General features: G+C 56.5%; 3 protein-coding genes across 4 annotated transcripts in view; 2 read left to right on the top strand and 1 right to left on the bottom strand.

Annotated features, from left to right (window-relative positions):
* The first annotated feature begins 113 nt into the window (after nucleotides 1–113).
* Nucleotides 114–5,081, top strand: CTDSP1 (CTD small phosphatase 1). The gene is made up of 7 exons (XM_074548691.1): nucleotides 114–373; nucleotides 1,619–1,761; nucleotides 1,918–2,019; nucleotides 2,254–2,310; nucleotides 2,753–2,845; nucleotides 3,114–3,299; nucleotides 3,408–5,081. The coding sequence occupies exons 1-7, from the start codon at nucleotides 307–309 to the stop codon at nucleotides 3,534–3,536; spliced, it is 777 nt and encodes a 258-aa protein (XP_074404792.1). The 5' UTR covers nucleotides 114–306; the 3' UTR covers nucleotides 3,537–5,081.
* Nucleotides 5,082–5,311: 230 nt separating this feature from the next.
* VIL1 (villin 1) lies at nucleotides 5,312–13,732 on the top strand. Of its 2 annotated transcripts, none has more exons than XM_005485199.3 (20): nucleotides 5,312–5,932; nucleotides 8,186–8,287; nucleotides 8,498–8,572; nucleotides 8,692–8,888; nucleotides 9,117–9,225; nucleotides 9,449–9,559; nucleotides 9,658–9,860; nucleotides 10,362–10,440; nucleotides 10,560–10,658; nucleotides 10,755–10,908; nucleotides 11,019–11,119; nucleotides 11,254–11,391; nucleotides 11,547–11,705; nucleotides 11,785–11,964; nucleotides 12,080–12,225; nucleotides 12,321–12,465; nucleotides 12,743–12,931; nucleotides 13,090–13,158; nucleotides 13,338–13,475; nucleotides 13,564–13,732. In XM_005485199.3, the coding sequence occupies exons 2-20, from the start codon at nucleotides 8,213–8,215 to the stop codon at nucleotides 13,675–13,677; spliced, it is 2,481 nt and encodes an 826-aa protein (XP_005485256.2). In that variant the 5' UTR covers nucleotides 5,312–5,932; nucleotides 8,186–8,212; the 3' UTR covers nucleotides 13,678–13,732. The 2 variants fall into 2 exon arrangements, with proteins under 2 accessions (XP_005485256.2, XP_074404778.1); XM_074548677.1 differs by lacking the exon at nucleotides 5,312–5,932 and adding an exon at nucleotides 7,196–7,224.
* Nucleotides 13,733–14,314: 582 nt separating this feature from the next.
* USP37 (ubiquitin specific peptidase 37) overlaps nucleotides 14,315–22,260 on the bottom strand; it is a 34,781-nt gene continuing 26,835 nt past the window's right edge. Inside the window, exons 21-24 of the mRNA XM_074548670.1 lie at nucleotides 19,922–20,037; nucleotides 18,979–19,048; nucleotides 18,323–18,461; nucleotides 14,315–17,736 (exon numbers count right to left, since the gene is read on the bottom strand). Of these exons, the coding sequence (XP_074404771.1) occupies nucleotides 17,649–17,736; nucleotides 18,323–18,461; nucleotides 18,979–19,048; nucleotides 19,922–20,037 (413 nt within the window). The 3' untranslated portion in view covers nucleotides 14,315–17,648. The remainder of the gene's footprint in view (nucleotides 17,737–18,322; nucleotides 18,462–18,978; nucleotides 19,049–19,921; nucleotides 20,038–22,260) is intronic.

The following is a 22,260-nucleotide window of genomic DNA, read 5'->3' as shown; positions in this document are numbered from 1 at the left end:
CGGCGGGGACCCCCACTCCAGCCGGGCGGCGCGGGTGCCGGGAGGAGCGAGGAGGAGGAGGAGGGAGAAGGAGGAGGGCCCCCCCCGCCGTCGTTGCCCTTTTAAGGGGTTCCTTGAAACCGCGCCCGGGATCCATGTTTGCAGCCCCAGCCCGGGCGGAGGAAACTCCATGTTGTAACAAAGTTTCCTCCGCGGCGCCGCTCCCGCGCCCGCCGCCCCGCGCCGCCGCCGGCCCCCGCCCCGCCTCCCCCCCCGGGGGCCGCGCCGGGGGGGGCCGCCCCCTCCCACCCCCCCTCCCCGGCGCCCATGGAGCACCAGTCCATCATCGCCCAGGTCAGCAGGGAGGAGGGGAGCGCCCCGCTTCAGGAGAAAGGTAACGCCGAGGGGGAGACGGCTCCCCCGCACCCCCTTCCTGCGCCGCACAGAGGGAGGTCCTCGGGGGCCTGCGGGGCTGCGGGGGCTGCTCCCGGAGGGTGCGATGAGCTGCGCGCCGCCTCAGCCCGCCCCCCTGCATCCCGCCGCCAGGGCTGGAGATGCGCCGGGGCTGCAGCTCGGAGCGAGCGGGGCTGTGTGCGCCCACCCGGGCGCGGGGGGCCGAGCTCCGGCCGCCTCGGAGCCCGGCGGGGCCCTGGGAGGCTCGGGGCGTTGCTCGGATTATCTGCGCTGCTTCCTCCGGAGCCGGCGAGAGGTGCGCGCAGCGCCGGCGGGAAACTGAGGCAGGAAGGGCGCCGGGCGCCCTGCTGCATGCCGGCGTCCCGTTCCCCGCGTCCCCTCCACCCCGACAGGGGGGTCTGACGGGGGCCTCTGCTCATCTCCCTGGCCTGGGAAGCTGCCAGGGCCGGGAGGAGCAAACGTGGGAACGGGCCCCGTCCCCAGTGGGAGCTCCTGCCCCACGGGCTCCCCACTGCGGGCTCGGGGCCCTGGCCCGCCGGAAGGGGGGCACAGCCAGGGCGGGGTGCAGCCCCGGGCCGGGCTGCCGCAGGACCCGGCCCCGGCACCGGTGGGGCCGCGGGAGCCGTCGCGCTGCCCCTGGGGCACGGGGTGGGCAGGAGCAGCCCCTCTGCCTCAGTTTCCCCGCGCTCCGCCAATGGGAACTGCGGGAACGGCGCCCAGGGGCGGGCGCTTCGTCCTGATTGGCCTCTCGCCTCCGGTGCACTCGAGTCGGCCAATGAGACGAGGGAGTTGCTGGAGGCGGGGAAAAGAACGGGCATAAGCCCCGCCCCCTCGGAGAGACCCCGCCCCCAGGACCCCCCTCCCCTCCCGAGTGGGGCCGTGTTCCCCGGGAGGGACAGCGGGGACCGGCCCCGAACCACGGCTGCCCCCGAACCCAGCCCCGCGCCCTCCTGAAGGGTCTCCGGCCACGCAGAGGGGCCCACGGGGGTCACTCGTGGAGTGGGATGTGCCGGGTGAGGGGTTGCGGGCGGTCAGCAAGCACTCCTGTCAGCGGCGCTGCCCTGGCACCGATGCTTGGCAGGGCAGGAAGGCCCAGCTGATGGGTGTCGGGGTCTGATGAGGGCACGGGGGCTCTGGGGCAGCACCCACACATGGCTCACCTGGCCCCCGGTGCTGTGCTGGGAGTGCCCCGGGTACCCCTCACCGCCCTTGTGCCCTCCCGCAGGTACCCAGACCCCTGCCAAGAAGCCTCGGAGCCGCAGCATTCTCCAGTCCCTCTTCTGCTGCCTGTGCCGCGATGAGGGCGAGCCCTGCACCGGCACCACCGGCGCGCCGCTCCTCGTGGAGGAGAACGGGGCACTGCCCAAGGTAACCCCCAAACCCAGCCCGGAACCGGCGGGGCCGGGCTGCCGTCCCTGCGCCTCCCCGGTGGTGTGGGCAGGGCTGGGGGTGAACGGCCGCTCCTCCCAGTGCCCCCTCTGGCCGTGCTGTGGATACCGTGCTGACTGTGTCCCCCTGCTGCAGGCTGCTGTCAAGCACCTGCTGCCCGAGATCAAGCCGCAGGACGCCAGCAAGCTCTGCGTGGTCATCGACCTGGATGAGACCCTGGTGCACAGCTCCTTCAAGGTGGGGGACACCCTGGCCCACCCCACTCCTCTTCCCCACATGCTCCCCCAGCTGCTCTGCCACCCTTTTTCCCCAGAGTGATGCCCAGCCCCCAGTGCAGCCTGGCTGGCTCAGTTGGGTACCCTGTGAGGGGGCTGTGGGGCTGGCAGGGGGCACAGTGAGCATAGAGCAGGCAGCATTTGGGCAGGGGGTGCCTGGCGTGCCCTGTGCTCATCCTGGTGTGCCCTTCCTCAGCCAGTGAACAACGCCGACTTCATCATTCCCGTGGAAATCGATGGCATCATGCACCAGGTAACAGCGGGGTGGGTGCCTGGTGGGAGGGGGGCATCATTCCACCTCCCCCAGGGGCGGGAGCCATCCCGGGGCAATGGGAGGTATCGGGGTGCCAGCTTTGCGGGGGCAGAGCTGGGTGCCCCTCTCTTTGCAGGGCAGGGAGGTGAGGGGTGCCCTGGCGTGGCGTCTCCTGCAGTGGCCAGCCCCGGTTTCAAGTAATCCAGGATAGGCTGTGGTCTGGGCAGTCAGCCTGTTCTCGGTTACTTGGCTCTGGAGCCGGCCAAACTCTTCACCCTGGACACTCCCGTGGGGCCATGGCATCCCCAGCCCCCAGGGGCAGCTCCTGTGAGGTGTGGCCAGGGAGCTGCTGGCTGTGGGGTCAGGTGTCCCCTGGGGAGGACATGGGGGCGCTGGGTGAGCCATGGCCGGTGCCAGTCTGTCTGTCTGTCCGTGCCCACAGGTGTACGTGCTCAAGCGGCCGCATGTGGACGAGTTCCTGCAGCGCATGGGCGAGCTCTTTGAGTGCGTGCTCTTCACTGCCAGCCTGGCCAAGGTGGGTGCCCTGACTGCCCTGGCATCGCCCACCCCTTTCCAGACACCCCTCCAGGGCCACAGCTCCCTTCCCTGCCCACCTGCAGGCATCACTGGCCTCTTGTCCCCTGGGTACCCATAGGCAGCACCAGCACTGGGCGGCCTCTATACCTGTCCCTGCAAGGCACTGGCCAGGGAAACTGAGGCACAGTGAGAGCTGGATGCCATTGTCACTGTGCAGTGGGCAGGGTGGTGTGGTGTGCCGTAGTGATCCCCTCCTGTGCCTGTAGTATGCAGACCCCGTGGCTGACCTGCTGGATAAATGGGGGGCTTTCCGAGCACGGCTTTTCCGGGAATCCTGTGTTTTCCATCGTGGCAACTACGTGAAGGACCTGAGCCGCCTGGGCCGCGACCTGCGCCGCATCATCATCGTGGACAACTCGCCGGCATCCTACATCTTCCACCCAGACAATGCTGTACGTACCCGCTGGGCACGGCTGGGCAGCCTGGGCAGCTCGTGTGTGCTGGGGGACCCTCTCCCAGCATTGTCCCCCGTGCCACTCTGTCCCCTGTGCCACCTGCAGGTGCCCGTGGCCTCCTGGTTCGATAACATGGCAGACACGGAGCTGCTGGACCTGCTGCCCTTCTTCGAGAGGCTCAGCAAGGTGGAGGACGTGTACGCAGTGCTCAAGAAGCAGCGGACTAACAGCTAATGGCCCCCCCACGCTCCGGGTGCTGCCAAGGGCACCCCGGGGGAGCCAGGTGCCTTGTTCTGGGGGAGGGAGGGTCCCGGTGTGCCCCCCATCATCCTCCCCAGCCCCGGCGGGTGCGGTGCCCTCCGTGCCTGCCGCTGGTGGGAGATGTGGGTGCCCCCCTTCTCAGAGGAGGGGGGCCATGGGTGACCCACTGCCTTGCTGTGCTGAGGACCTGTTGGGGGATCCCATCCTCCCCCACTGTCCAGCTCCTGCCCCTTTCCCCCCCAGCCTGTGTCCCCCCCTCCAGAAAACGGTTCTCAGGTCCTTTTCCCCTCTGTCCCCTGACTGGGGAGGGGGGTGGGGTCAGCAGCTGCTGCTTTCCACTGCCTTTGGGAGGACTGGATCCCTCCATCCCGACTCTGCCTGCTGGGAGGCTGGCAGCCCTTGGCCCCTGTCTGCCGAGGCTACAGGACAGGTAACACCTTGTCACCTTCCGAAAACGCAGGGAGTCTTACTGCCCTTGGTGCATAGGGCTGCCACCAACCCTTAACTGTGCCCTGGGTGCAGCTGATCACCTCGAGGATGGCATGTCCTTGCCTCTCCTCATGCCTGCTGCCCCCACCTGAGGGTTGTGTTCTGCAGGGGCAGCCCAGCCTCAGGGCTGAGCCCCTGGGCACAAATGCCTCCCACGTGCCTTGAGACACCGTGTCTCTGTTCCCCCTTAGCCCTGCAAGGGGTGTGCCTGGGGGGGCTCTTTACTCGCCCCCTCCAACTTCGGTTCCTTCTCATTTTGGGGGGGAGGTGGCCTCCCCCCCTCTCCAGTTACACTGTGTCACTGGGAGCCACTCTGGTCACCCACAGAAGGGTCCCCTCCCGTGGCAGGGGCACAGCCCCCACTCCATATCCATCTGCAGCTTCACTAAAGGCTGCTAGTCCAGAGACAGGGACCTCCATACCAGCCTTAACATGCCCCTCCCAGCCTTGCCCCAGCCCCAGTGCCCAGCTGGGAGGGGTGGGGGACACTGCAGCCCCCCATAGCCTGGGGTTGCCCTGACCCCCGTGGGGTTGGACTTGTGCCAGGGTGTCCCCCGGCTTTGAGGGTCTGGGGGCTCTCAGGGAGGGTTTTCCTGGGGAGGCTGAGCTCAGCCAGGCCTTTTTTAATGTCACAATATGGACAATGCCTCATATCTTTTTAGAGGGAAAAGCAATGGTTTCCCAAAAAATCATGGGTGCCTTTTTACCGCAGTGCCAGCGCAGGGAGCGGGGCAGTGTTTGGGGGGTGGGTGTGATGGGTTTTAGCTTTCTGGTGCTGTTCACTGCCCTGCTCCCGCTGCTGGGGATGAGCAGGGGCCCCCAGCCACGGCCACAGCCCCTGCCCTGTGGTGCAGCACAGCTCCCTGGATCCCTGCCAGCCCCAGGCTCATCCTGCCCTGCCAGCAGGGTTGGACTCAGCACTTTATGTTAGACAAGTCAAAGGGCGCCAGCAGAGCCGCTGCCCAGCGAGTGCCTGTGGGTGTACAGCCCTGCCCTGGGCATCCTTGGGACGCCTGGGGGATGCAGAGGCAGCGTGGGGGGCTGGGGAGGGCTGGGGTACCAGATCCAAGTGCCTTCATGTGATTAAAGCTGTCAAAACATCTTGGAAAGAGTAGTCCTGAGTGTGTGCATGTGTGGGCACGGTACACATCACGCGTGTGTCACTGGTGGCTGTGCTCAGTGTGGGGACACGGAGCCCCTGGGATCCCCTGAGCCCCTGGGAGTGGGCATGCTGCAGGTCAGTGCACGGGGGGCACCCTTGGGCTGCAGGGTTGAGGTGCCACCCCTTGCCTGGTGCCAAGGGGACACCCTCACACTGGAGGACAGCGCCCCCATCCTAACCCTGTCCTCCTGGGAAAAGGCCCCTGGTGCCACAGGGATGGCTGTCCTGCCCCTTAACAAGTAAAGGGAAAATTTACCAATTTACCACGTGAGCTGTGCCTTCCTCCCGGCTTTGAGACCTCAAATGAGTTTGCTCCAAGGAAGGTATCAGGCCTTCCCCATACAGACTGGGGGGCACCTGGGGGGCAACCTGTGACCCCCTCCCGCCATCCCAGGCACTCTGCTACCAACATGCAGCCTCTGGTTCCTGCGGGGAATCTCTTAGCTGCCCCCTCCCCCGTGCCCTCATTGGCCCTATGCCTCCCCTCATTAATGAAATCTCTGTCCTCCCTGATGGCTGCTCTAATTACTGAGTTCATTAGTGGCCCAGCCAGGGGCCCTAGAGAGGGGGTGAGCCCTCTGGGGCCAGCGAGGGGTCCCCTACCCCTGTGCCACACTGACGGACTGCCCTGGGACGTGGCCACCGAGCAGAGGGTGACAGCGGCCACCCGGGTGTCCCAGCCCACCCCAAACAGCCCCACTGGGGGTTCTGCACCCAGGTAAGGCTTCCACGGGCACTCTCGAGTGGGGTGCAGGAGCTGGGAGCTGCGTGGTGGGGTTTGGAGAGTTTGGGGGCCAAGGAGTGGAGGGCAGAGCAGAGCCCACCCCTGCGGCACCAGGACGCCCCCCGTTGGTGGCTGCCACGCCCCGTGCTCTGGGTCAGCCCGTGGCCATCGCTGCGGGATCCCTGCGGGACGGGACGGGACGGTCAGGCAGGGTCCGGGGGTCGCTGCAGCCCAGCCCAGCCCAGCCTAGGGCTGCAGGATGCCCGCAGCGCTTGGGGCCAGGGCTGCTGGCCCAGCAGGGCAGCCAGGGTAAAGCTGCAGCAATCCCGCAGGGCTGGGGGAAGTGGAGAGCAGGACAGGAGGCCCGGGGACGCGCCTACTGCTGGCACCTGCCCCTCCCACCTTTATGGACACCGCGGTCATCCCCTAAAACCACCATCGGGCCTGGGAGCCACCTCAGTCCCTGCTCTCTGCCAACACCAAGGGCATCATCAGATACCAACCCTCGGGACTGGGGTCTAGGGGCACAGGACAGGGCTTAGCCGTGCCACCACTTCATGTCCTGTTCTGTCCCCCCATGCTCCAGCCCCACATCCCATCTCCCTCCCTTGGGGCTGTGGAGACTCCCAGGGCAGGGAGGCACAGCCAGGAGTGACCTGGGATCTGGGTTCCAGCTGGGGTGGGAAGCAGCCTGGGGACAGTGCCATGGTCAGGGTGGGGATGTGCCAGTTAGGGGCTGGGGCCGAGATGCCCCAGGTGCTGCATTACTGTCACTTTATGGAACCTTTCTGCAGGAGGAGATACCAAAAAAACCCATTTCTGTGGCCTTAGTGCTCCATGTCTGTGAGGGATTGGGGATTTTAGGGTCTGGGGAATGAGGACTGTGGCCATCCCCATGGCATCAAGGCACCTCTGTTTGTGCTGATACCCACATGTCCTGGTCCAGCCCCTTGCTATCACTTTATGGATCTTCTTTGTGCAGTGCATTGAAAAAAATTCAGCATGGACTCAGTACCAGGGGCCAAGGGGAGGAGGAGGCCTCGGGAGGGCAGAGGAACCACCCTGGGCAGGGTGCAATAGCATCTGGGGGTGAAACACCCCATGAGTAACGGGGCTCTTAGGTGCCACAAAGTCTTGGAGGGCTGTGGGGACCTTGACTCTGGGCTGTCTCTGCCCTTATATGGTGAGCAGAGGCAGGGACGTGAGGGAACAAAGGTCTCCTGGGTGCTGGCACCTGAGCACTCCGCCTAGGTACGCTCACCTGTGCACCCAGCCCTGCAGGGAAGGTGAGCAGTGGGGAAGGGAGAGGGGACAGAGGGTGGGCATGGGGTGGGCAACACATCCCATGACTCCTGGCAGCAGGTTAGCCTGGGGACCCACCTGAGCCCCATTTCAGGGGTGTGCTGTGGGCGATGCTTCCCCTGGGTCTGAGGTATGGGATGTGGGTGCTCAGGGGGCAGCACGGTGGGGCCAGGTGGGGTTTTGCAGGGCTGGGAAGCAGAGACCTCCCGTGTGGGCAATGCCAGCACTCCCTGCCAGCCTCCATCTGGGGAGCACAGGGTGGCTTTGCCTGACCCAGCCCCTGTGCCGGCTTGAGGGGAGCACTGTCAGCCTGGCAGAGATGGCTGGGACAGCCTCGGCAGCACTGGCACCCAGCAGCCCTGGGGAGCCAGGATGTGCCCTCCCTGGGGGGCATGGATGGGCTGGGGGTTTGGAGCAGGGGGTCTGAAGCAGGCCCTGTGAGTGTGTGTGCGTATCTGTGTGTGTGTGTATGTATCCGTGTGTGTTGTGTGTGTAAGCAGTGGCCATGTCATGCTTTTCCACTTCATGCCAAGCCGTGCCAGGACAAGGCTGAGCAGGGCCAGTTCCTGCTGGTGCTGGGGAGGATAGGCCACCCTGCAGCAGTGTCACCCAGCTGCCGGTGCCCTGCACTGCCCTGCCCCCTGCTTGGAGACAGGGCAGGGCCCTGGGGCACTTATGGAACCTGCACCTTCCCAGCCTGGACCCTGGTACGGGCTCATTGGCGGCTGTGCCAGCTGAGCTGAGTGGATGGCACGGCACCTGTGTGCCACATTCCTGATACCTCAGAGCTGGGGGTCCCCTCGCCCCGTGCAGCTCCGTACAGGGGGGTTTACAGCCGGGCTCTCTGCAGAGCAGGCAGGGAAGCAGATGTCACAGCAGGTTGGCTGTGTCCCAGCTCTTATTGACACTGTCTGCCATTAACGAGGGTGTTGCCAATGCTGGCAGGTCCCCGTGCCGGTGGTACCTGTCACCATGGTGGAGCTCAGCGCCAAAGTCTCCAGGACACTGAACAAGACCACGCCGGGCATCCAGATATGGCGGATTGAGGTGGGAATGGGGGCACACCACTGGGGCTGCCTTGGGGGGTCTCTGTGAGGGAAGATCGTCCCTTTGTGTCCCCAGGACCTGGGTTTGGGGGTCTCAGTGCAGCACCCAGGGTTAAACCCTGCAGCTCCTGGTGCTGGGGGCAGTGGGTGGTGGGGCTGGGCTGGGCTCAGGGGTTCCCCCACAAGGCTGATGTGTCCCTTCCTTCTGCAGAACATGGAGATGGTGCCAGTGCCCACCAAAAGCTACGGCAACTTCTACGAGGGGGATTGCTACGTGCTGCTGTCGGTAGGGCAGTCAGGGGGGGCACAGGGGACTGGCTCTGCCCTGAGGGGCCGGGTGCAAGGAGGGATGTGTGGGGGCCTGGGGACACGGGTGCTCTTCTAGCGGGGACTGGTGTCCTGCAGACACGCAAGTCTGGGAGCAACTTCAGCTACGACATCCACTACTGGCTGGGCAAGGAGTCGAGCCAGGATGAGCAGGGGGCGGCGGCCATCTACACCACGCAGATGGACGAGCACCTGGGCTCCGTGGCCGTGCAGCACCGCGAGGCCCAGGGACACGAGAGCGACACCTTCCGCGCCTACTTCAAGCAGGGACTCATGTATGTCAGCCACCCCTGGGTACCTGTTCCACGGGGGGGACACTGGGGATGGGGACAGCTCTGTCTCAGTGAGGTGGGGGAGGAAGAAGGAGCATCTGGAGCTGGGCTCCATCTATCCATTGCCACCTGTGTGTACCCCAAACACCTCCCTGTGCACAGAGGTGGAGGGACACCCCAGTGGTGTGAGGAGGGGCACCCAGGGCTAACACCATGTCTGTCCCCTCCCAGCTATAAGAAGGGTGGCGTGGCCTCAGGCATGAAGCATGTGGAGACCAACACCTACAACGTCCAGCGACTGCTGCATGTGAAGGGCAAGAAGAACGTGGTGGCAGGAGAGGTGAGTCATGGCATGTGTCGAGTCTGGATCAGGATCAGGCTAGAGCTCCCCCAGACGCAGCTGCCTCCGAGCAGGGTGCACAGTGGGTGTGGGATGATGCTGCCTTGCCTTGCAACTGCTCCCCAGAAATCCTCTCACTATTCCTGAGAGGAGCTGCAGAGCCATGGGGATCCAGGCATTCTGCTGCTTGCCACCCGCCCTTCTCAATCCCATGCTGCTGCAGGTGGAGATGAGCTGGAAAAGCTTCAACAGAGGAGATGTATTCCTGCTGGACCTGGGCCAGCTCATCGTCCAGTGGAATGGCCCTGAGAGCAACCGAAACGAGAGGCTGAGGGTACGGCCAGGGGGTTCCAAGGTCCCTTCCCGCAGGAGGGGGGTTTCACCAGCCACCCCCTCCCTCATCTGGGCTTCTCCCTTCTCCCCTGGCTGCAGGCCATGACCCTGGCCAAGGATATCCGTGACCGGGAACGTGGGGGCCGTGCCAAGGTGGGCGTAGTGGATGGTGAGGATGAGGATGCCTCACCAGGACTCATGAAGGTCCTTAAGCATGTGCTGGGTGAGAAGAGGGACATCCAGCCCGCCATCCCTGATGACAAAGTGGACGAGAAGCTCAAATCCTCCCTCAAGCTCTACCAGTGAGTTTTTGGGGGTGGGTTATGGACGGGGCATTTTCCCTGGTGTCAGAGGGAGCCAGCAGCCATCTCTGCTATGTCCCACAACTCCCAGCCCCATGGACAGACACCAAGAAGGGTCAAAGCTACAGCAGAGGTGGGGATAAGTTCTTTGGGTGCCATTGGAGCTAGAGGAATCCCAGCTGCCAAGAGGATTGGTACCCGATGGAGATGCTCATGCAAGCATCACCTTTGGATGCTGTGGCAATGCGCCTCAGTGGCCCATAGCATGTGGCACCCCTCTGTCCCTGCTTGTGGCCATGAGTGATCTGCCTGGCAGGGCATGCTACAAACCAGTTTGCCACCATGGCCCAGCCAGAGATCCCCTGGGCACCACCTGTGTCATGATCTGGCTGGGGAAGGGGATGGGGAGGGTACATCCCCACAAACCCTACCACCCTGTAATGGGGATGGGGTTTTCCAACCCACTTTCTAAGCCTTTTTCATCTCTTTTTCTCCTATCAGTGTCTCCAACGCCAGCGGAAACCTGGTCATACAGGAGGTGGCAGTTCGACCCCTGACTCAAGACATGCTCCTGCACGAGGTCTGTCACCCACGGGATGCTTGGGCGTGCCCGGTTTCCTCAGCAGCTTTAATCCTTCAAAAGCTGAATTTGGTGGACTTGCCTAAAGTCCTAATTTCTATTGTTGCCCCTTCTTCAAGGACTGCTACATCCTTGATCAAGGAGGTATCAAGATTTTCGTCTGGAAGGGCAAGGATGCCAGCAAGGAGGAGAAGCAGCAGGCGATGAGCAGGGCGCTGGTGGGTGCTGGGCTAGGGGCTCGTTATGGGATAGCCTGACTGCTCCCTGGGGTGCCGGGCACTCCATGGCCATGCTCTGTGTTTGGATCCCCCCAGGGCTTCATCAAAGCCAAGAACTATCCAGACAGCACCAGCGTGGAAACAGAGAATGATGGGTCCGAGTCAACTGTCTTCCGGCAGCTCTTCCAAAAATGGACTGTCCCCAACCAGACCAGTGGGTTGGGCAAGACCCACACCGTGGGCAAAGTGGGTGAGTGTCTCCTTCCAATGTGAAAGGACTTCTTGGATTGGGATGGGCTGGCTGTGGGGAGCTCCTGTGGCCTTAAGGGGTTTGGCTCACCCCTCTGCCCTTCCCCACAGCCAAGGTGGAGCAGGTGAAGTTTGACGCTACCACACTGCACGCCAAGCCCCAGATGGCAGCCCAGCAGAAGATGGTGGATGATGGATCTGGAGAAGTAGAGGTGGGGTGACCATGGAAGAATGTGGGACCCTCTCAGGTCCCCCCTTTGCTACACCAGGGGATGCTGTGAGGTCCAGGGTCTGCAGGTCAGGAGGATGCACCAGCTCTGACAGCAGTATATCCCTGTCCCACCAGGTCTGGCGTGTGGAGAGCAATGAGCTGGTGCCTGTAGAGAAGAAGTGGCTGGGCCATTTCTATGGTGGGGACTGCTACTTGGTGCTCTACACCTATTATGTGGGGCCCAAGGTGAACCGCATCATCTACATCTGGCAGGTGAGGCCTCCGGGTCACTGCCCCTTGGGTGGGGGACAGGGTGTACCTCCCCGGACTGGGGGTGCTCTGTCCCTTGGGAGCAGCATGAGCATTGCCTCTTCTCGAGAGGGCGAGGGGGGCTGTGATGGGTGCTGAGCCCCCTCTGCCCTGCCCAGGGCCGCCAAGCCAGCGCAGATGAGCTGGCTGCCTCTGCCTACCAAGCCGTTGCCCTGGACCAGAAGTACAACAACGAGCCCGTGCAGATCCGCGTCACCATGGGCAAGGAGCCAGCCCATCTGATGGCCATCTTCAGGGGCAAGATGGTGGTGTATGCGGTGAGCACGGGCTTCTGGGGGCATGGGCTGCCCACTGGGCTTGTGGCACCGGTGGTGACCTCCTGTCCCTGTCCCCCAGGGTGGCACGTCACGGGCGGGCAGCACAGAGCCCGCACCCTCCACCCGCCTCTTCCAAGTGCACGGCACCAACGAGTACAACACCAAGGCCTTCGAGGTGCCTGTCCGCGCCTCCTCCCTCAACTCCAATGATGTCTTTGTGCTCAAAACCCCCAGCTGCTGCTACCTCTGGTATGGGAAGGTGGGTACTGCTGGGCACTGGCATGAGTGCTGCCACCTCCCAGACAACTGTCCCCAACTCCACTTCCTCCTCTTTGGCCTGGGCCAGTGATGGAGCAGCTGTGCTTGCTTGGCAGGGCTGCAGCGGCGATGAACGTGAGATGGCCAAGACTGTGGCTGACATAATCTCCAAGATGGAGAAGCCAGTGGTTGCAGAAGGACAGGAGCCACCTGAGTTCTGGCTGGCCCTGGGGGGCAAGTCCCAATATGCCAGTAACAAGAGGTACCTGTCCTGTCCCTACCCATGCCCAGGGGTAAGCTGGGCCACCAGTCCCCAAGCAGGGTGAGCCTCATTCCCATCACGTTGACCCCTCTCAGGCTGCAGGAGGCGAACCCCTCTGTGCCCCCTCGACTGTTTGAGTGCTCCAACAAGACAGGCACCTTCTTGGCCACAGAGATCATAGACTTCACCCAGGATGACCTGGAGGAGAGTGATGTTTACCTACTGGACACCTGGGACCAGGTGAGCTGGGACAGCATGGAGCAGGGGACAGACCTTTGATCCCACAAGTTGATGTTCCTGCAGTTGGAGGACCTGCATCAGCCACAGGTAGTGGGATGGGAGGCTGGAAACCTGTCTATACGTGGTCCCACAATGCTTTTTCCAGCCTTCTTGTTCCAGGGAATGCTGAGGATGGACTCACAGAGTCCTTCTCCATGGACAGAGCTCATGTGCCTCCAACCATGGCCCCAGAGGGCTCCGTCTCACCCCAGTGGTGGACCCAGTAACTTTATTGCAGGTTTTCCTCTGGCTTGGGAAAGATGCCAATGAGTCAGAGAAGGAGGCGGCAGCAGTGATGGCACAGGAGTACCTGCGGAGCCACCCCAGCGGGCGTGACCTTGACACCCCCATCATTGTGGTGAAGCAGGGCTGTGAGCCCCCCACCTTCACCGGCTGGTTCCTGGCCTGGGACCCTCTCAACTGGGGCGTGAGTCATGGCAGGGGGAGAGGTTTGAAAGACCAGGGAATCCCTTTGCAGAAGGGAGCAGATGTGGGTCTGGCCTAGGAGCATCTCCAGGGGGTGGGCAGCAGCTTGCCTGACCCCTGTGCATGCTGAGGGGCTGAGCCGTTTTGTCTCCTTCCCAGGACAAGAAATCCTATGAGACACTGAGAGCTGAGCTGGGTGACGAGAGCAGCCTTGGGCAGCTCACCTCAGTAAGTGGCACAAGGAGAAAGGCAGCTGGGCTGGGTGGGACACAGAAAACCCTCCCATCCCCTGGGCTGGTGACAGGAGGGGCTGCAAGGGCAGATCCTCAGTGGGCACACCTGGAGCCAGCCTGGTGCCTCCACCCTGGGCCAGGCCCTGATGTGACTCTGCAACCCCCTGTGATCAGGTGATCACATCCAGGGAAGAGGTCTTCACTGCCACCACCACCCTTGTGCCCACCAAACTGGAGACCTTCCCCTTGGATGTGCTGGTAAACACCTCCGCTGATGACCTGCCCCGGGGTGTGGATCCCAGCAGGAAGGAGGTAAGATGAGGCCAGGGGGCTGCTGGAGGGGGAGACAGGGAAAGCCCCTCCCAGTTCCTCAGCTCAGCCTCTCTTTCTCCGGCCCCAGGACCACCTCTCTGATGCGGACTTCCAGGCTGTTTTTGGCATGAGCCGCTCTGCCTTCAGCAGCCTGCCCTTGTGGAAACAACAGAAGCTCAAGAAGGACAATGGACTCTTCTAGGGCAGGAGCCTGGGCACAGCAACAATCCCAGCTCTTTAGCAAATAAAAAAGTATGAAAAATAGGGCTGTAGTCTCTCCTCTCCATCCCCAAGGCCCAGCCCCAGGTGTGGGGGTTATTTGTTTCAGGGCTGGCACACAGACACAGGTTTTGACTGGGCACCGCCAGCACAGGGGAGGATCCTCAACTCCTTTTCCCCAAGGCCTTCCTTTGTCCTGGCTGTGCTCAGAGGTGATGCACAGGCTGGGCATGCTCGAGGTGCCAGGACTCTCCCATCTGGGCACCTGCAGCTCCGGGCTAAAGGTCCAGTGTGCAGCTGGAGCCACTCCCTGCCTTATCACTGGAACGGCAGTAAATACGTGTGGTACCAAAGGTAAATGAGGGACACTGTGCCTGTGGGGACAGACACCAGCGATCTTGTCCTTGGACCCAGGAGGGAGGAGGGTGTCTCCCTTCTACTTGGGCTCTACAGGGATGCTGAGAGGCACTGAGGTGTCCCCTCTCTCAGGGGGGCCAGGCTGGACATGTGCTGAGGGGCACTGAACACACACACAGGATGTTCCCAGGCAACTGAGCAAAAGGAGAGGCGGAGGTGCAGTGCCCAGGAAGAGCCAGCAGAAATAAGATTCCAAATCAATAGAGGGTTAATAAAGAGGTTTTAATTTCACAAAAATCTATCTACACATCATTTAAAAACGGGCAGGGGGAACCCAAGAGCAAAAACTGTAAAGAATAGAGAGGAACAGGTCTGCTAAAACACAGAGAAAAGCACTGCTCCACATCAACAGTGTAAAGAACCAGAAAGTCAGGGTGCAGGCAGAAGCCAGTGGGAGGCAAGGCTGGAGTGTGGCAGCAAACCACATGGACAGCAGCTGCCAGGGGTCCTGCACCCTTTTTTCTCTTTGGCAGGCAATTACAGGGATAATTAGCTCCATTAAAACAAAGCAGATGAGTTATTCCCAGCCCCACGGTGTTCCCCACCTGCCAGGGTGAACTGAAGCAGGAAGTGCTGAGCTGGCAATCAGCACTTCCCTTCCTCTATGCAGGACGGGCAGGAAGATGCACGGCTGATCTTATCTGTGCTGCACTGAGCAGGGGAAGGCCAGGCCGAGGCCACAGGTGCTGCAGAGCTCCTCCCGTCAGTCCCACTCTGCTGCTCTGGCTGGAAAGCCGTCCTTGCTCTGCAAAGGCTCTGGGTGCAGCCCTGCTGGCCAGGGCTCCCCGGGGACCCACACATGAGCTCCAGTTCAGTGACACCAAAGCTCTGCCCCTCTCAGATTAGGGGTGTAAATCAAGAGCAAATTATCGCAGTCAGACAATGAAACGACGAAAGGAACAGAGGGATGGGAGTTCCTTGAATTTCTGTGCTGAATCACACTTGTACTAAACTAGGTTGATTCAGAAGTGGGTAAATGTTTAACTGAGGAAGAGCTAGTACATGTTCAGGGCCCACAAGTAAGCTTCACCTACCTATACCCAAGGACAGGTATCCCATATGGAAGGGCCAACCTTACTGAACTTGCTGCTGCAACAGCGTGAGCAGTGGGAATGACACAACTGGTGGGCAGCACATCTCTTGAGAATTACACACCTGTCATCCTCCCCCCTGCTCTTGGGCAGGGAAAAAGCTGGCTTCTGCAAGGAAGGGGCTCTGGGGACACTCCTGCCCGGGTGAAGGTGCAACTGAGCTGCCATATGCCAAACAAAAAAGCTTAAATTATAGTATATGTCTGCAAATTCTTAATGACTAGAATAACAAGCAAGAACTTCTCATAACACAAGGAACACTGTTTTCAAGCACCAGCTTTTTCACCTTGATCCAAACAAAACTGGTTTTAAACAAAAGTTACTGCACTGAAAAATCAGTCTATGTTTGCTTTTATTATAAATAAACTGGAGTGCAGCACCTTGTAAAAACAACCTTGCCACCCAAAAAAGCAGAGCTGACTTCTGATACTACAGGAATACCAGTTATTTACAGCACAAGCATAGGATGTGCTTGGGGAAAACAGGTTTGCCCTCTGGACAGAGCAGTCCATCACACTTGCAGGGCAATCACTTCAAAGGACAACTCCCATGTCACCACCTCTTCCCGTCGCCCAGAATTCAACCAAAATCAGTTCTGACAATAGAAAAGTATAATGCTTTGTAATAAATTAACACACACCCCCCTCGGGCTGCAGCTCACCAGATGAACCCTCTGGCATGCCTGCAGCCCAGCCTTTGCTGCTGGCTCAGAGACCAGGAAGATGCACTGTGCCCAGGGCCCCTGGGCTCGCCCCACCTGGGCACTGGGAGGGCGGTCAGTCTTCACTGCACCAGGGTCCCCAAGTGCTCGGGGGGGGGAGGACACCCACGCTGTCACTTGCTGCTGTGCACACAAGTGGGAAGAGTCCCCTGAGGGCACTGGCACACCCTGCCGGGATAAACTCCAGCGTGGAAGTGCCCGCAAAAGGTGCCTGCTGTCTCCTAAACCGATGGTTTTGTCTGCTTTGCTGCAGCCAATTTATTCCTGAGAAACTCCTAACGATAGTTTAAAAAACTCGCAAACTATCTCAACGGCAAAAAAAGTGATTTTCTTCCTTTTTTTTCCTTAAAGAAGTCTTTCATCTCTAAAACTCAGGCTGCAAAAATCAGAACTAGAGGCCAAAACAAGAGCAACTACTTTGCTTACAGCAATAACTTTGAAATGAGTAAATGTCAGTGAAAGGAAACATCAGTCTCTCCTTAATTAGTGCAAAGGTGCTGAAAAAAAATGAACTTAATAGGCTTCTCCCCCCACTGCTGAAGCAAGCTATAAAAGAAGCATCATGCTTCTAAACCCAGCAGATAGCATCACTTCTTCCTAACCATGTTCTGTCAGTGCTGAGCAAGGGCCTTCTGAAAGCTTTCCACCTGGTTAACTTCACAGTTTGAGCACTCTTGCACTCCTTAAAGAGGAGAACTGAGACATGGCTGCAGAACAAAGCCTCTTACCCTGGAGTAACACAAGACCATGGCAAGACCACGGTTCAGCTCAAGTGCCAGGTGCTGCACAGGAAGGGTAATGCCAGAACATTCTTTCCCTCCCAGAAGTGTAGCTCACCTCCTGGCACTGCTCTGTCTGCTCCAGGCACTCAGCTCTCCCAGAGTCACATCGGAGCAGCCCTAATCAACACAACTCCAGTGTGAAACACAGCACACCCAACGAGAGACCTTGCCCCTCCAAACGGCACTGATGCAACAACCTCATGGAGAAAATGTAATCAAATGATAGAACTTGTAAAACAAAAGAAATCACATATATAATCTCACATCTAAATGAGGATGACAGTGAATGGTGTAAAGAAAAAAAACAACAGAGCTGCCACCAGGTATCAATACATTCCACAGCACCGACAGTTTGTTTCCTGGAACCGCAGGGAAATCGCAGCACGCTTACAAACCCATGAATGTCACAACGCATCAGCTTTGAGTGATTCCAAAATGCCTGTGAGCCAGATGACTGGCAAGAGCCTGCTCAGTGATCTGGCTTTCCAGTGAATATTACTAACACAACACACGCCAGGTTACAGTCTATTGCTTAAATTGCTCTTGGAGAAAACAAACAAAAGCGCAAAGTGATATGTAAATCTTCGCCACTCACGTCTCACAGGTGAATGGGCTTTTAAAGTCGAGTCTCTTTTTGCACTATTTTTTAAACCAGTTTATGAGCAGCTGTAGTCTTGTGGCTTGTTACAACTCTTTAAGGCTCCATGCTGACAAAATCATTTGAGAAACATTGAAAATTTCACCACAGGAGGGTCGCTCTGGATGTCAAGGTTTAAACACAAAGTTCAGGCCCAGGACTTGCACAGATGGTTCAACAAACCGAGCGTCCCACATTTCTACCTTTTGTCTCATGTTTTGGCCCTGAGCTGTTTGTTACTCCTGCGTGGCTGGCACAAGTTCAGAATCTTCCTTGCTCCTCAGGAGGAACAAGGTGTTTTACTCTTCACAGAGGCTGACGAACTGATCTTCCTACTTCCATGCTAAGTGGCTGTGCATTTTTTTCTGTTTCTAGTAACTCATCGAAGATATCTCTAGAACAGAACGAAAGACCAACAGTGAAAATTTTGCACAACAAAAATTCACTACATAATATAGCCCTGAGGGAATCAGCAGCTGGATTTACTCCATAAACTCAAGCATTACAAATCCTGGCAAAGAAAGATGTCTAATCTGACATCTCCAAGCAGCAGCAACAACAGAAAAGGGGGATACAAACTTTCTTCAGTTTTGTGGGCCTGAAAACATTTCTACCTACAAACCCCATTTTGGCTGTGTCCTGAGATGACCATGGCTGCAACAACACAACTCTTAGGAGCAGGGGTAAGAGCATTTATAAATATCACAGCACTTGAAAAAAAAAAAACCAAGCTCCATTATGATTCTGGTGTAGCACATGCGCTGAGACACTGAATCCCTTTCTTAAAGTACAGTTTAATGTATTTATTAAAACACTATGTATTATTGACATGCAATCCCACATCTCTGAACTCCAAGCACTTAAATTCTGTCATTCTGGAGACATGTTTCATCCCAGCAGAGGACCAGAGGAAGAAGAGAAGCCCCCTTCCTCACAAGCAGCAGGTAATTTTTAGGAGCAACATTCCCCAAGACACCTACTTGTGCATGTAGAAGAAGATGTATCCACTTCGGTCTCTGTCACACTGAACGGTGGTCTCCAGAGTTCTAGAGACTTCCAGGTCATTGTAGGTGAACCAGGACTGCTTCTTGATATCATAGACATCACTGATATAATGACCTTAACAACAGAATCACAGAATGCTTTGGGTTGGAACGGAAGGGACCTCAAAGGTCATCCTGCTCCAAACTGCCTGCCATGGGCAGGGACACCTTCTACTACACCAGGCTGCCCAGAGCTCTATCCAGCCTGGCTTTGAACACTTCTGGGAATGGGGCAGCCACAACTTCTCTGCACATCTTTCCATGCTGCACTTCAGCCAGTGAGCTGGTCAGCCAGGTACCCTGGTCCAGCCACCTATGTAAGATTTAAATGCTAAAAGATCCTTAAGATCCTGGTCCCTCAGTCAGCTGGCAACAAGCACAAGCAATTCCACAGAGCCCACCAGCTGTACATTCCTGTGAGCCACACTCAGGCACCATGATATCCCCAACCTGCTCCCCCATCAGCAAGTCATGACAGAAGATTTGCTTTGCTGCCTGAATTCTTTCCTATAAATAATTACACTATGGTAATTCTGTATTACAGATTTTTCAAGCTAGGTAAGAGATGAAGAATAAAATGTGGCATCTTTTACCTGAAGATGATGTGCTTCCAATATGGCTGACAATGCTGATGAGACGATAGGAGTGAGGAAGCTCCCCTGTCTGAGGGGGAAAAAAAAAGTATAATTAAAGCTTTCAGGCATTCTTTTTTCCCCCCACATAGCTTATGGACAAGATAAATTATACCTGAGATATCAACTTTGGCTACTGTATTCAAAGCTGTAATCCAGTGAAGGATTACAGAAACAGACACCCTGCTTCACACCAAACAAGGAGTCCTTCCAGAAGTGGGAAATGTGTATTTAATCTATCAGCAAGCCAATGAGCATGCCAAGGAGCCTCTCTGACCTCAGAACAGATGCTGACACGAGCTCTACACTGCAAAGTTTTCTAAACAACCACTTCCTGAGCAACTTCCACTGATGTCAGAATTAATCCAGCAAATAAACAGAAAAGCCAAAAAGGAACACCATGCTTACTTCTGAAATATCAAAGACATACCATTGATAATGGTACACAGATTCAACAGCTAATACAGGATATGTAGCCCAAATTCTTGTCCTGCACCTGTAATGTCAGAGGACAACACCCTCTTTACATGCAGGAAACATGCTCTTTCTATTCAATGGCTTCTGACAATTTATTTTTTAATACTCTCTTGACCAGGAAATGTTACCTCTAGAATTCACTGACAATACTGTCAAAGAGAGTATCTTAGAGAAACTCAGAAGGTCTCCGTAGCTGATTTTTAATCAGTTTTGTTTTGGTTTTTTTGGGGTTTTGTTTGCTTTGGTTTGGGTTGGGGTTTTTTTGTAATTAAAATAACACGGTAAGACTTAAGTACAGAAATTTTCTATGTTTTCACTTTAGAATATAAATACCTTTCTAGCCTCTACACCTGCTCTGTAAAACTACCTTCAAGACTATAAAGAATAGCTATATTTCTCAGCTGGCTTTTGAAATCATGGATCACACCTCAGCATTTCTTTTCAGCTCTTCTGCTTCAGCTTCTGAATACTCCATGTCCAGAACATCCTCATTCCCAGAGTCTTCATCAGAGCCAACGCTGTCCAGGAGAGAGCTGTTAAACTCTGGATAGCAAGGAAACAATGGTAACTGCATGAGAAGCTGTGGACCACACAGGAATTTACAACAGGTTGAGGTATATCTACCCACATAAACAGGATAATAAAATTTCAAGCTTAATTTTTAGAGAAAACAAGGGGATACTGGAATTCCAAACAAAAGATCTTGCCCTTTTCCAACTTGTCAGAGCAACAGCTAAGTATCTTGGAATTAATTTTAGCACCATCTCCCTCATACTTTTCCAAAAGGGCACTATGGCAATGACAGCTGGGTGACAAAAGAGCAGTTAACACCCAAGTGGCTCTGGAGCACCAGTGAGCTGCAGACAGGACAGACAGCAAAAGAAGGACAGCCAGTCTGGTCAGTGAGCTGAGAGTTCCTGCAACAAGAAGCTATGAATTACACTTTTAACTATAAGTTGCATGAACAAAGTGCATTTTTGAATTAAAACTGGCATCAAAATGCTACTGCTGGCAGCAGGCATCTTTTCATTGTTTTCAATGGTAAGAAGGCTGCTCACCACAGGAACTTCCAGTTTGCTTGGCTGAGCAAAATGCACGCAGCTTTCTGTAAAGAGCCGGAAGGCAGCACTGCTCCCTGTACATGCTGTTCCAAACTTCCTGGGGTTCTGCAGCTACCCAACTAATTTAAGATTTTGTACAGTTCTCATTAGGAGAAGTAGCAATGCTTTCACCAGTTAAATTAAAGCTGGTGGATGAGAAGTTGAGATTAACAGGACACTGCTCCGGAATTTTCTCTCGTCTGTTTTCAAGAGACTATCACGGCAGCTGTGATGGAGTTGTTTTGCCAAAGAGATTCTCACACTGTTTGTCCTGTTAAATCATCAGTCACTGGATTAGTGTAATCTTCTTGGGAAGTTTACAGATGTCTCTCTTACTTAACTGGGAATCCTTTGCTGCTGCTTTCCACACTCACTTGGGCCGTAGGGTAGACTACAGCCTAGAAACACAGCCACTTTGGCTGTGGATAGGTTTAAATCTTTTATCTCAGAAGGTTCTCCCCTGGATCAGTATACTGATTAAAAGCCTGGGACCAAGGCCACTCACTTGGGCTGTAGGGTAGACTACAGCCTAGAAAACACAGCCACTTTGGTAGGTCTGCGCACGAAGCACCTGGCAGAGGAATTGCTCAAGGCCAGTGCACCAACAGTGCCAGGATGACTACTGGTTCTGTGCTCATGGCATCACTGGGATCCCTCATGAGACAAATGCGACCAGCTCTGCATTCAAGATGTTGTACATCTCCTTGAACAGCTGCTTCCTGATGCCTTACAAATGAGACAGTAGCAAGAAAAAGCTTGTGTTTAAGCCAAGCAACTGCAAATCAAGGTGATGGAAGATCTCTAGCCTTGAATTCTTCCTGGATATCAATCAAGGAAAACTCAAGAAGGACTGGTCACTTAGTCTGTCAGAGTTCAGGGTGAGGGATGCCTAAGCAGCATTCAACTCCTCTTCAGGAGCTGACACAGGTTCATCCAGCAACAACTGAGGGCCTTTGAAAGGCCCTGAGCAAATACAAGTATCATAACACAATACTTTATTATCCCTCCCTCTCCCTCTTTGGAGCAGGAATTTTCTCTCAGTTATGCTTTGCTCTGCCAGATTGTATGAAATCACTTGCATGCCAGCCTCACACAAATGTTAAACAGTGCCTGAGGAGGCCTACAGCACTGTCTGGACTTGGAGGAGACAGATAGCACATTTTGGGTTTCCTCCTTCACCCCCAAGAGCTATACCTTGCAGTGAGGCCTGTCCCCCCTCCCATCCCATATCTGATAGAAACAGCACTGATTCCTTTCCCCAGGAAGGAAAAAGGAAGGCTAGGGCATTTATTAATCAGCCCTAAAACAGCAATGGAAGTAACAAATAATCCTTATGTTCTGACTAGGGCCATTAGCATGCTGGCTTTGCTGGGAATGCAAAGTTCCAAGATCCACTGTGCTTTCTCTAAATTTATATTATTCATTAATGTATATTATATGTGTTGCTTATAATATATTACACATATCTCTCTATATATCTCTATATCTAACTAAAAAGTCAAGAGACTGAAGTAATTTTTCAGCTTAAGTTTTTCCTGGCACTTGCTTTCACAACCAAGAACAAGAAAAACTGACCTCGAGCGCCAAACACAACAAAGCACACACCAAAAGAACATGAATCCCAGCTGTCTTACTGACAGGCAGGAGCTGCACTCATACACACATA

The sequence above is a fragment of the Zonotrichia albicollis genome, chromosome 10 (assembly GCF_047830755.1).
Source record: "Zonotrichia albicollis isolate bZonAlb1 chromosome 10, bZonAlb1.hap1, whole genome shotgun sequence".
In the NCBI taxonomy this organism is placed as follows: Eukaryota; Metazoa; Chordata; class Aves; order Passeriformes; family Passerellidae; genus Zonotrichia; species Zonotrichia albicollis.
This window is presented reverse-complemented; position numbering and strand designations above follow the sequence as displayed.

What these genes read in the sequence shown, in the direction of transcription:
- CTDSP1 (XM_074548691.1), top strand. Translation starts at nt 307, where the DNA reads ATGGAGCACCAGTCCATCATCGCCCAGGTCAGCAGGGAGGAGGGGAGC. An exon ending in CGCCCCGCTTCAGGAGAAAG is followed by an intron (nt 374 to 1,618) that starts GTAACGCCGAGG and finishes GCCCTCCCGCAG; the next exon opens with GTACCCAGACCCCTGCCAAG. An exon ending in AGAACGGGGCACTGCCCAAG is followed by an intron (nt 1,762 to 1,917) that starts GTAACCCCCAAA and finishes CCCCTGCTGCAG; the next exon opens with GCTGCTGTCAAGCACCTGCT.
- VIL1 (XM_005485199.3), top strand. Translation starts at nt 8,213, where the DNA reads ATGGTGGAGCTCAGCGCCAAAGTCTCCAGGACACTGAACAAGACCACG. An exon ending in ATTGCTACGTGCTGCTGTCG is followed by an intron (nt 8,573 to 8,691) that starts GTAGGGCAGTCA and finishes GGTGTCCTGCAG; the next exon opens with ACACGCAAGTCTGGGAGCAA. An exon ending in ATGGATCTGGAGAAGTAGAG is followed by an intron (nt 11,120 to 11,253) that starts GTGGGGTGACCA and finishes CTGTCCCACCAG; the next exon opens with GTCTGGCGTGTGGAGAGCAA.